Source organism: Rhinoraja longicauda, chromosome 3 (genome assembly GCF_053455715.1).
Source record: "Rhinoraja longicauda isolate Sanriku21f chromosome 3, sRhiLon1.1, whole genome shotgun sequence".
NCBI classification, from domain to species: Eukaryota; Metazoa; Chordata; class Chondrichthyes; order Rajiformes; family Arhynchobatidae; genus Rhinoraja; species Rhinoraja longicauda.
The window spans coordinates 11,572,606-11,585,412 of NC_135955.1; the positions used below are offsets into that span (position 1 = coordinate 11,572,606).

Below are 12,807 nucleotides of genomic sequence, written 5' to 3' on the forward strand. Positions count from 1 at the left end.
GTCAGTGGATAGCATTTAGCCGCCAACTGTTGAAAATGTTTCAACGGCACAGCTACTCGACTGTTCTAGGATGGTTCCACAACATCCAAATTCCAATTAAAATCTGGCTTCAAATATTTGACAGTGTAATTCAGCCCATTGCGCTTTATGGTTGCGAAGTATGGGGTCCGCTCAGTCACCATAGCTATACTAAATGGGGAAAAACGCACAACAGAGGCCCTACATGCGGAGTTTTGTCGGAACATCCTCCGCATCCAAAGGAAAACACCAACAAACGCACGTAGGGCGGAATTAGGTAGATACCCACTGATAATAAATATCCAGAAACGAGCACTAAATTTTTGGAATCACCTTAAATCTAGTCCCCCAGACACCCTCCAGTTCAAAGCCCTCCAAACCCAAGAGGGGAACTCAGAAAAGAGCTCCCTGTGTCAGTTGATACTGAGACTAACTAACCCTACTCAGTTAAACCTTGACCAGTCTCAGATCAACACTGCTTTCCAATCACCAGTTAGAGTGAACCAAATTGTTAAACAATGCAAAGAAATCTATTTGGAACATTGGGATAAAGTAACTAAAAGCCAAAGCAGACTAGAGTGCTACCGTGCCCTAAAAAGAGATTATAAATTGGCAGAATATTTCTCAACTGTTAGAGACATAAAGCAGAGACAGACCCTCACCAAGTACAGGTTAAGTGACCACCATTTGGCAATTGAAAAAGGAAGACAGAAGAGATCTTGGCAACCAAGAGAAAATAGAATATGCGGTCACTGCTTGACAGATGAGGTTGAAACAGAGGTGCACTTCCTCTTAAAATGTAAAAAATTCAATGAAATAAGAAATATATATTTTGAAAAACTCAGTCTGGCAACCCCAGATTTTAAAGAGCTAGACGATATATCAAAACTAAGAATAATCCTTGGAGAAGGAAATACGGTACATCTTGGCGCACAATACGTAGCAGCATGCCACAACCTGAGAGACAGTGAATGACCAACATGTACACATACACTCATACATAAATGAACACTAAGGAAATTAATATCGACCTGCTAAACTTGCTACCTTGCTGTACTGTTTACAACTGCAAGAACGAGTAGCAATCGATAAAAGGCTATAAATCTATTGCGTGAGTATATATATATGTACAGGGGCATATCGACCCATGCATTGTATACTTGTTTTTATATTCATGCATTTTAAATATGTATGTTATGTTCTATACTTTGGCAATATAATGATGTATCTTATCATGCCAATAAAGTATTTTAAATTGAAAATTGAAATTGAAATTGAGAACCCACAGCCAAGGGAGGAAGGCAACTTTAAATTTGGTCGAAGGTAGATACAGAATGCTGGAGTAACTCATCGGGACAGGCAGCATCTCTGGAGAGAAGGAATGGGTGACGTCACCCATTCCTTCCCTCCAGAGATGCTGCCTGTCCCGCCGAGTTACTCCAGCATTTTGTGTCTATTTTCGGTTCAAACCAGCGTCTGCTGTTCCTTCCTACACACTTTAAATTTGCTCATTCATCCATAATCATATTCAAAATCATTTGCATTCACATTTACGACACATACCCTGTTATGGAATCTGGATGATCGATATGAGCGCTGAGAGAGATTATAAACGGCATAACGACCTGGATGCCGGGAATCTAGAAACAACCTGACATCTTCAATGTTATTCTTGATGGCCGACTCAACGCCCTCAGCTGGAAACGACATTACTGTGGGGAAAGATGCAATATTTTACAAATACTTGGCACCAAACTGCCGGGGTTGTAAATTATAAATGATTTAAATGACACCAGAACTTATTAATTAGATTACTGACTTGCTCTCCATGGTGGCTATTATTTCCTCTGTGGAAAACATTTGTGCGAAAATTGTAATTAGAATGACAACTCTGTAATTATTGCTCCATTTTCTTTTGCTGTGGATCACCCATTGATGGCAGCTTTGCCAAATTTTAATTGCAATGATTGTATGTTTTCAGAAGCATTCTCCCCCAATGTTTTTCTCAAATGGTCATGAGGTCATAAGTGATAGGAGCAGAATTAGGCAATTCGGCCCATCAAGTCGACTCCGCCATTCAATCATGGCAGATCTATCTCTCCCCCCTAACCCCAATCTCCTGCCTTCTCCCCATAACTTCTGACACCTGTATTAATCAAGAATCTATCTATCCCTTAAAAATATCCACTGACTTGGCCTCCACAGCTTTCTGTGGCAAAGAATTCCACAGATTCACCACCCTCTGACTAAAGACATTGCTCCCCATCTCCTTCGTAAAGGAACATTCTTTAATTCTGAGGCTATGACCTCTTGTCCCAGGCTCTCCCACTAGTGGCAACATCCTCTCCACATCCACTCTATCCAAGCCTTTCACTATTCGGTAAGTTTCAATAAGGTCCCCCTTCATCATCAGATCATGTGATAAGACTAGAATTAGGCCATTCGGCCCATCCAGTCTACCCTGCCATTCTATCATGGCTGATCTATCTCTTCTTCCTAACCCCATTCTCCCCATAACCCCTGACACCCATACTTCGACAGGACCTATTGTGAGGCTGTCACGCCAAGGGTCCAGGTCGAGCGAAGGTGGGAGACTGTTTCAGGGGGGAGTGGACGTGGACTACAGGAGACCCCAGTGGCTGTGCCTATTGCAAATAGGTATACCCTCTTGGGAACTGTCGGGGCAGAAGACGTTTCCAGTCCGAGTGGCGGACCTGTTGGCAAGGATACTCGACGGGGAGACCGAAGTCAGGAAGAGCCGTAGTGGTGGGTGACTCCATCGTCCGAGGGACGGACAGAAGATTCTGTGGCAGCAGGAGGGACTTGAGGATGGTCTGTTGCCTCCCTGGTGCCAGGGTTCAGCACAACACGGACCGGCTTCAGAACATCCTAGTGACGGAAGGCGATCAACCTGAAGTCGTTGTGCACGTGGGCACGAATGACGTCGGGCGGAAGAGGAAGGAGGTGCTACAGCGGGAGTTTAGAGAGTTAGGAAAAAGACTGAGAAGTAGGACGTCGAAGGTGGTTATCTCTGGACAGCTACCGGTACCTCGTGCTGGTGAGGCCAGGAACAGAGAGATAGAGGGTATGAATTTATGGCTGAGGGGCTGGTGCAGAGAGCAGGGATTTAGATTTCTGGACCACTGGGATCTCTTCTGGGCTAGGGGTGACTTGTACAAAAGGGACGGGTTACATCTTAACAGCGGGGGGATAAACATTCTGGCAGGCAGGTTTGCTAGTGCGACACCTGTGGCTTTAAACTAAGTAGTGGGGGGGAGGGGTTAACAAATTGTGAAGATGAGGTTAAAGGGAATACAGGAGATATTGCGGAAGACTCTCGGAAGAATGGGAACAGAAGTTCTAGAGGGGAAAAGAGATTAAGGGCAGGGCCATTTGTGACCGATGTGAGAGGGGAGGTAAATACAGAAGTTAAAGTGTTGTACTTAAATGCGCGTAGTATAAAAAATAAAGTGGATGAGCTTGAGGCTCAGTTAGTCATGGGCAAGTATGATGTTGTAGGGATCACTGAGACATGGCTACAAGAGGACCAGGGCTGGGAACTGAATATTCAGGGATACACAACGTATAGAAAAGACAGACAGGTGGGCAGAGGGGGTGGGGTTGCTCTGCTGGTAAGGAATGATATTCATTCCCTTGCAAGGGGTGATATAGAATCAGGAGATGTTGAATCAGTATGGATAGAAATGAGGAATTGTAAGGGTAAAAAGACCCTAATGGGAGTTATCTATAGGCCCCCAAACAGTAGCCTCGACATAGGATGCAAGTTGAATCAGGAGATAAAATTGGCGTGTCACAAATGTAATGCTACGGTGGTTATGGGAGATTTCAACATGCAGGTAGACTGGGAAAATCAGGTTGGAAATGGACCCCAGGAAAGAGAGTTTGTAGAGTGCCTTCGAGATGGATGCTTAGAACAGCTTGTACTGGAGCCTGCCAGGGAGAAGGCAATTTTGGATTTAGTGTTGTGTAATGATCCTGATCTGATAAGGGGACTAGAGGTAAAAGAGCCATTAGGAGGCAGTGATCACAACATGATAAGTTTTACTCTGCAAATGGAAAGGCAGAAGGGAAAATCGGAAGTGTCAGTATTACAGTATAGCAAAGGGGATTACAGAGGCATGAGGCGGGAGTTGGCCAAAATTGACTGGAAGGAGGCCCTAGCAGGGAAGACGGTCGAACAGCAATGGCAGGTATTCCTGGGAATAATGCAGAGGTTGCAGGATCAATTTATCCCAAAGAGGCGGAAAGACTCTAAGGGGAGTAGGAGACACCTGTGGCTAACAAAGGAAGTCAGGGACAGCATAAAAATTAAGGAGAGGAAGTATAACATAGCAAAGAAGAGTGGGAAGACAGAGGATTGGGACTCTTTTAAAGAGCAACAAAAGTTAACTAAAAAGGCAATACGGGGAGAAAAGATGAGGTACGAGGGTAAACTAGCCAATAATATAAAGGAGGATAGCAAAAGTTTTTTTAGGTACGTGAAGAGGAAAAAAATAGTCAAGGCAAATGTGGGTCCCTTGAAGACAGAAGCAGGGGAATTTATTATGGGGAACAAAGAAATGGCAGACGAGTTAAACCGTTACTTTGGATCTGTCTTCACTGAGGAAGATACACACAATCTCCCAAATGTTCTAGGGGCCGGTGATCCTAGGGTGATGGAGGAACTGAAGGAAATCCACATTAGGCAGGAAATGGTTTTGGGTAGACTGATGGGACTGAAGGCTGATAAGTCCCCAGGGCCTGATGGTCTGCATCCCAGGGTACTTAAGGAGGTGGCTCTAGAAATAGTGGAAGCATTGGAGATCATTTTCCAATGTTCTATAGATTCAGGATCAGTTCCTGTGGATTGGAGGATAGCAAATGTTATCCCACTTTTTAAGAAAGGAGGGAGAGAGAAAACGGGTAATTATAGACCAGTTAGTCTGACATCAGTGGTGGGGAAGATGCTGGAGTCAATTATAAAAGACGAAATTGCTGAGCATTTGGATAGCAGTAACAGGATCATTCCGAGTCAGCATGGATTTACGAAGGGGAAATCATGCTTGACAAATCTACTGGAATTTTTTGAGGATGTAACTAGGAAAATTGACAGGGGAGAGTCGGTGGATGTGGTGTACCTCGACTTTCAGAAAGCCTTCGACAAGGTCCCACATAGGAGATTAGTGGGCAAAATTAGAGCACATGGTATTGGGGGTAGGGTACTGACATGGATAGAAAATTGGTTGCCAGACAGAAAGCAAAGAGTGGGGATAAATGGGTCCCTTTCGGAATGGCAGGCAGTGACCAGTGGGGTACCGCAAGGTTCGGTGCTGGGACCCCAGCTATTTACGATATACATTAATGACTTAGATGAAGGGATTAAAAGTACCATTAGCAAATTTGCAGATGATACTAAGCTGGGGGGTAGTGTGAATTGTGAGGAAGATGCAATAAGGCTGCAGGGTGACTTGGACAGGTTGTGTGAGTGGGCGGATACATGGCAGATGCAGTTTAATGTAGATAAGTGTGAGGTTATTCACTTTGGAAGTAAGAATAGAAACGCAGACTATTATCTGAATGGTGTCAAGTTAGGAGGAGGGGATGTTCAACGAGATCTGGGTGTCCTAGTGCATCAGTCACTGAAAGGAAGCATGCAGGTACGGCAGGCAGTGAAGAAAGCCAATGGAATGTTGGCCTTCATAACAAGAGGAGTTGAGTATAGGAGCAAAGAGGTCCTTCTACAGTTGTACCGGGCCCTGGTGAGACCGCACCTGGAGTACGGTGTGCAGTTTTGGTCTCCAAGTTTGAGGAAGGATATTCTTGCTATTGAGGGCATGCAGCGTAGGTTCACTAGGTTAATTCCCGGAATGGCGGGACTGTCGTATGTTGAAAGGCTGGAGCAATTGGGCTTGTATACACTGGAATTTAGAAGGATGAGGGGGGATCTTATTGAAACATATAAGATAATTAGGGGATTGGACACATTAGAGGCAGGAAACATGTTCCCAATGTTGGGGGAGTCCAGAACAAGGGGCCACAGTTTAAGAATAAGGGGTAGGCCATTTAGAACGGAGATGAGGAAGAACTTTTTCAGTCAGAGAGTGGTGAAGGTGTGGAATTCTCTGCCTCAGAAGGAGGGGAGGCCAGTTCGTTGGATGCTTTCAAGAGAGAGCTGGATAGAGCTCTTAAGGATAGCGGAGTGAGGGGGTATGGGGAGAAGGCAGGAACGGGGTACTGATTGAGAGTGATCAGCCATGATCGCATTGAATGGCGGTGCTGGCTCGAAGGGCTGAATGGCCTACTCCTGCACCTATTGTCTATTGTCTATAATCAAGTATCTATCTATCTGTCTTAAAAATATCTATTGACTTGGCCTCCACAGCCTTCTGTGGCAAAGAATTCCACAGATTCACCAGCCATTATCCTTCAAAACACCAGCGAGTACAGGCCCAGTGCCATCAAATGCCCCATCATATGTTAATCCACTCATTCCCAGGATCATTCTTGTAAACCTTGCTCGGTAAATGCTCGGGGGTCATGTTAGAACAATATTTCATGAATCACGCACAAATGGTAGCGATCTCTTCGAGACTTCAGATCAAACTTCCAACGTCAATCGGAGTTGTTGCAACACACTGATAAGTGGAAGTATTTGTTTCAAGAGTCAAGAGGGTTTTATCTTAATTTGTCCCGAAACGGAACAATGAAATTCTTAATAGCAGCAGCAGCAGAATAACAGGTTTGCAATTACAGTACTTAATAGATAATATAATAAATAACATTTAAAAAATACAATAAATTTAAAAAACAATATTATGCATAAACAAAACAAGGCCCAAAGTCTCTCGTGGAACCTAGGCAGCTCATAGTTCAGAGTTTAGTTGAAGTCCTCAGTGTTCAATGGTTATTGGGACGAAGCTACTCCTGGATCTTTGTTTTCAGACTCCTGTACCTTCTTCCTGATGGCAGGAATGAAGTGAGAGCATTGTCTGGGTTGTATTGGTCCTTGATGATGCTGGCTGTCCTTTTGAGACAGTGCCTTTATAGATCCCTTTGATGGTGGAGAGCTCAGTACCCTTGATGGACTGGGCAGTATTCACCACATAATATCCAGAACATCAAATTTTGAGAGAGCTTGACGTTCCAACAAGTACATGGATAGGAAAGATTTTTGAAGGATATGGGCCAAATGCAGGCATGTGGGACTAGTGTACATGGGGCATCTCGGTCGGCATGAGCAGGTTGGGCCTAAAGGGCTGTTTCCGTGCTTACATAGATACATAGATAATAGGCGCAGGAGTAGGCCTTCGGCCCTTCGAGCCAGCACCGCCATTCAATGTGATCATGGCTGATCATCAACAATCAGTACCCCGTTCCGGCCTTCTCCCCATATCCCTTGATTCCGCTAGCCCTAAGAGCTCCACCTAACTCTCTTTTGAATGCATCCAGTGAATCGACCTCTACTGCCTTCTGAGGCAGAGAATTCCACAAATTCACAACTCTCTGGGTGATAAAGTTTTTCCTCATCTCAGTTCTAATTGGCCTACCCCTTCTTCTTAAACTGTGGCCCCTGGTTCTGGACTCCCCCAACATGGGGAACATTTTTCCTGCATCTAGCCTGTCCAATCCCTTAATAATTTGATATGTTTCTATAAGATCCCCTCTCATCCATCTAAATTCCAGTGAATACAGTGCTGTATGACTCTCTTTGTTGTTTCCTGAATATATAACCTTGAAAACATCAACAAATGTTTATTGGAATACACAGACATACATTAAGTCTATGTCATGAACAAGTAACTCATAGTTAAAGATTAGCTTTGTGGTTAAATGAAAATCTATTGTCGGAAGCAGTTAATGAAACAATTAGCTGCTGAAACAGAAAGGATCGCTGACTCACCAGCTATTCTAGTGGTTACGTACGAAATGTCCAAATCTCCTTTCGCATAACTGATCAAAAAAGCACAAAAGCACCGTGTTAGAATAGAATTGCAAAATAAAGAAATATTTAACTTAACTAGTAAACAGGAAGGGCAAAGTGGTGAACGGAGCATTCATGCACTGGTCTAGATTACAATAGGTGGAAGATAAAAATCAAGGTAAAAACCTGACGTAATCATTGCTTTCTCAGAAAGGCAAGTTTGTACTGAGAAACAGAACGGAAATACAATGAGCCAGACATTAATGTTAAATAAAAGCTGACGTTTCGGGTCGAGACCCTTCTTCAGACTTCACTCAGTCTGAAGAAGGGTCAGAGAAACATAGAAAATAGGTGCAGGAGTAGGCCATTCGGCCCTTCGAGCCTGCACCTTGACCGAGTCTTGACCGGAAACGTCCCCCATTCCTTCTCCCCAGAGATGCTGCCTGTCCCGCTGAGTTACTCCAGCATTTTGTGTCTATCTTCGGTTTAAACCAGCATCTGCAGTTCCTTCCTACAACATTAATGTTAATGTCTGGGAAATGAATACCCAAAGGTCAGCTGTCGTCATTGTCACGTACCATTCACCTTGTCATGCTTGTGCTACCTCTTAATGGAGCAGTCCAGTAGTCCTACTCCCCTGTATTTCTGTTATCAAAATTACCACTAAAGTTATTTCCATCAGAGTTTCAAGCAACGCACAAGTGGAACAGATGCTGCTTCACAACTCCAGAGATCCAGGTTTAATTCTGACCTCCAGTGCTATCCGCGTGGAGTGTGCATGTTCAGACACATCTCAGACATGTGCAGGTTACTAGAATAATTGCCCATTGTAAATTCCCTTCGTGACAAGAACTTGGTGATCATAGTTATAGGCAAGGTTTTTCTTTGACAGAAGGGTGCCAGTAGGTAACAATTAAAAATGAAGCCACATTAGTCAACTATTTTTTTCCATCAACATACCCCCATCTTATGTTTTAAGTTTAGAGTCACAGAATGGAAAGAGGCACCGTGCGACCCACCATGTCCGCATCAACCTGTGATCACCCATACACTAGTTCTATCCTACACATTAGGGACAATTTACAGAAGCCAATTGACCTACAAATCTGCACGTCTTTACCTACCAGCGTAGGTTTTCTCTGGGTGCTCCGGTTTCCTCCCACACTCCAAAGACACAGAGTTTTGTAGGTTCATTGGCTCGGGACAAATGTAAATTGTCCGTAGTGCGTGTAGGATTGCTTTAGTGTGCCACGATTGCTGGTCGGCGCAGACTCGGTGGGCCAAAGGGCCTGTTTCCGCACTGTATCTCTAAACTAAGCTAAACAACTGGAAGTGATAAATATCATTCATATTAAGAGCTAAAGTAATTAAGAAGAATGTATTCATCATAAAATATTTCCTCCATGTAAACTGTGAAGGAGATTGACACAGGAGTTCGGTATTTCTCCAACAAGGAATTTTCCCAATCTGGTCAAAAATCCAATTCCAGGCCTAATGAACAGCAAGGCAATACAATAAACTATTCTGCTCTCCACAGCACCTGATTTGTTGAGAATTCCCAATACTTCCCAATACTTTCCATTTTATTTCAACTTTGAAAAAATACATTTTCAAACTTGTTACCAAATAAACTCTATCCTTTTGCAAACATTTCCCATAACAACCTGTACAACTAACCCAGAGCACAACTAACCCAAGTCAAATAAAATGTTATGGTCTCCTCCATTGCCAGAGTAAGGCCCAGTACAACACCTCATATTTCGCTTGGGCAGCTTACACCCCAGCAGTATGAATATTGACCTCCCTAACTTCGTAATCTTTGCCTTCCCTCTCTCTCCATCCCTCCCCCCTTCCCAGTTCTCTGACTAGTCTGACTGCCTTCATTTACATTTTATCTCTGTTTGCTTTGTTGTTATCTTCTCTACATTTCCCTTGATCTACATCCCCTTTGACCTTTCACACCTTACATTTCCTTATCTCAGTATCTCCCTCTCCCCTGATTCAGTCTGAATAAGGGTCTCGACCCGAAAAGTCACCAATTTTTTCTATCCACGGATGCTGCCTGTCCCGCAGAGTTACTCAGGCATTTTTGTGGCTATCTTCTACAAACCTATATATCAATACAATTGGTTATTTTAGTCATTAGATCAAAAACTAAATTGCACAAAAGCAATTTTATATTTTTAAGCACCTTGGACTTAAAAAGTAAAATCTTACAGGAAATCAATATACCTAAAAAAGTTAAATGACTTTATGCAAGTTATTACGACACACCATCTCACAAAAGTGAATTGAGGACTTGGTGTTGGTACTGAGGAAGGGACTGGATCATGTCACTGAGGGCTATATCTGTAAATACTAAAACGTGTGATTTTACTTTAGCTCAGTTCAGTTTATTGCCACATGTATTGAGGTACAGTGAAAAGCTTTTGTTGCGTGCTACCCAGTCAGTGGAAAGACAAATTAATGATTACAATCGAGCCATTTACAGTGTATAGATACATGATAAGGGAATAACGTTTTGAGCAAGGTAAAGCCGGCAAAGTCCAACCAAGGAAAGTCCGAGGCTCACCAAAGAGGTAGATAGCAGTTCAGTACCTCTCTGGTTGTGGTAGGATGGTTCAGTTGCCTGATAACAGCTGGGAAGAAACTGTCCCTGAATCTGGAGGTGTGCGTTTTCAAATGTAAATCAACATGTGACCAACATCCACAGATAAGAGTTACTCACTTCCCCAGTCTCAACATCTGGGAAGTCAGCCTCGCAGACTAACCGAACGACGAGGTAAAACAATGAGCAAGAAGGCACTGGATGTGGCCCACTGGTTAAAGTCACTGCCCCTACACTGGATCCAGGTGTGTTTGGCCAAAAGCAATGGCACTATGTATCCTGGCTGCAGCAACAACTGGGCCTCTTGCAGCATGAGGCCTTATCCTAACCACGGGGAGACAATGATAGAGCAGGACTTGATCCCCACTCAATACTAGAAGCAAATGTAATAGTTTTTAAATAGCTCAGACGGGAAGATATTTAAGTATTAGAACTGATATAAATAATTTAAAAGAAAAACAATATGCACAACGCATTAAAAGGGCGGCATGGTGGCACAGCTGCTGCCTTACAGCGCCAGAGACCTGGGTTCGGTCCTGTCCAAGGGTGCTGTGTGCACGGAGTTTGTACTTTCTCCCCTTGACTTGCGTGGTGTTTCTCCGGGTGCTCCGGATTCCTCCCAAGCTCCAAAGACGTACAGGTTTGTCGGCTAATTGGCTTGGGTAAAATTGTACATTGTCCCCAGTGTGTGCAGGGTAGCGTAAGTGTGTAGGGATGGCTGTTGGGCTGGGACTCGTTAGGCCGAAGGGCCTGTTTCTGCGCTGTCTAAACTAAACTAAAACACTTGGAAGTCATGAGCATTTAAATAATTTAAAAGAAAGATGATCTTCCCAAGTGTGCATACTGCCAATCCCCATTGAAATGAACTGAATCACTGACATAACACCAGGTGCTTGTGCACCTCCACAGGAGAAGTGGCATCTAGTACTAGAGAGCACGGAAACAGGCCCTTCGGCCCAACTTGACCATGCCGACCAAGATGCCGAAGCAAATTTCTCCCAGCTCCCATTTCAATAGCAATCATCCTGCTGTAAAACGGAATTACAGTTAGCTTAGTTTATTGTCATGTGTACCGAGGTACAGTGAGAAGCTTTTGTTGAGTGCTATCCAGTCAGCAGATAGACAAATACATGATTGCAATCAAGCCATTTACAGTGTACAGATACATGATAAGGGAATAACGTTTAGTGCAAAGTAAAACCAGCAAAGTCTGATCACGGATAGTCCGAGGGTCACCAATGAGGTAGATAGTAGTTCAGCACTGCTCTCTGGTTGTGGTAGGATGATTCAGTTGCCTGATAACAGCTGGGAAGAAACTGTCCATGAATCTGGATTTAACTTAAAGCATTTAAGGTTGCAACCTTCAAGAAAGCAACATGCAAAACGATCTAATCTGAATTTCACAGCAGACTGACAAAAGGTGAGCAAAACCTAGATCGTTATAAGCCTTAACAGCACACAGAAGAACCAAATTTATTTACCTGGGATTGCTATGGGAAGCAGAGAGATGTTGAAAAAGAAAGAAATTGAGCAATGAATACTCAAAATACTCAGTGACAAACAGCAACATTCACAACATATGGAAAATAAAACTGATAAGTGCACGCAACTCATTAATAAAACATTTCCTGTGAAATCCCACACAAAGACATGCAAAATAAAAAAGAAAATGCAAATGACATAATAATTGGCAGCCCGGAGAAATTGGCATTTATTGTGAACAAAACTATTTCCTGCATTGTTGATTGAAAATTCAAAATTCTAGCGAAAGGCAGCTTCATTAAATGGGTCATCGATGAACTAAGAAAACAAATGGAAACTTTGCTGTTGCGCAAGGTTGACATTTATCCCAGCTGACTGACAAACAACTAACACAATGGCCTTCGCTGTTAGGTCCGTGCTCCTTGCTAATACCAATGGATGAGAGCACAGAGAATATTCAGAAAGAAAAAGAGGGGGTGGGAGAAACTACAATCTATTGCCATCTCTCGCTTTTCTTCTGCGACCACACACATTTTCGAGTAATTTCTACTAATATCTATCTCTGCTTGCAGTTCAAAAAAAAGGGGCAAGAGAATGCAACGTAACTTGGCATTATTGTTTTCTTTGTGGGCTAAATTTTAAACTAATGGGTTAAATGTTTATCTGGTAAAAGTAACTTGAATATTTCTGTCGTTCTTTCTCCATTTTTTTGGGGGGGGGGGTCTCCAAAATCTGTGGTCTCTACAATGTTCAAAAAATGGTGGAAGAGCGTAGAACC

At 43.2% G+C, this 12,807-nt stretch overlaps 1 protein-coding gene across 7 annotated transcripts in view; it reads right to left on the reverse strand.

The window, feature by feature from the left end:
• gak (cyclin G associated kinase) overlaps nt 1-12,807 on the reverse strand; it is a 113,017-nt gene that overhangs the window by 46,929 nt on the left and 53,281 nt on the right. For all 7 annotated transcript variants that reach the window (XM_078431562.1, XM_078431592.1, XM_078431583.1 and 4 more), the window contains 2 exons: nt 7,919-7,968; nt 1,582-1,730 (listed from right to left, as the gene is read on the reverse strand). In XM_078431562.1, the coding sequence (XP_078287688.1) occupies nt 1,582-1,730; nt 7,919-7,968 (199 nt within the window). The remainder of the gene's footprint in view (nt 1-1,581; nt 1,731-7,918; nt 7,969-12,807) is intronic.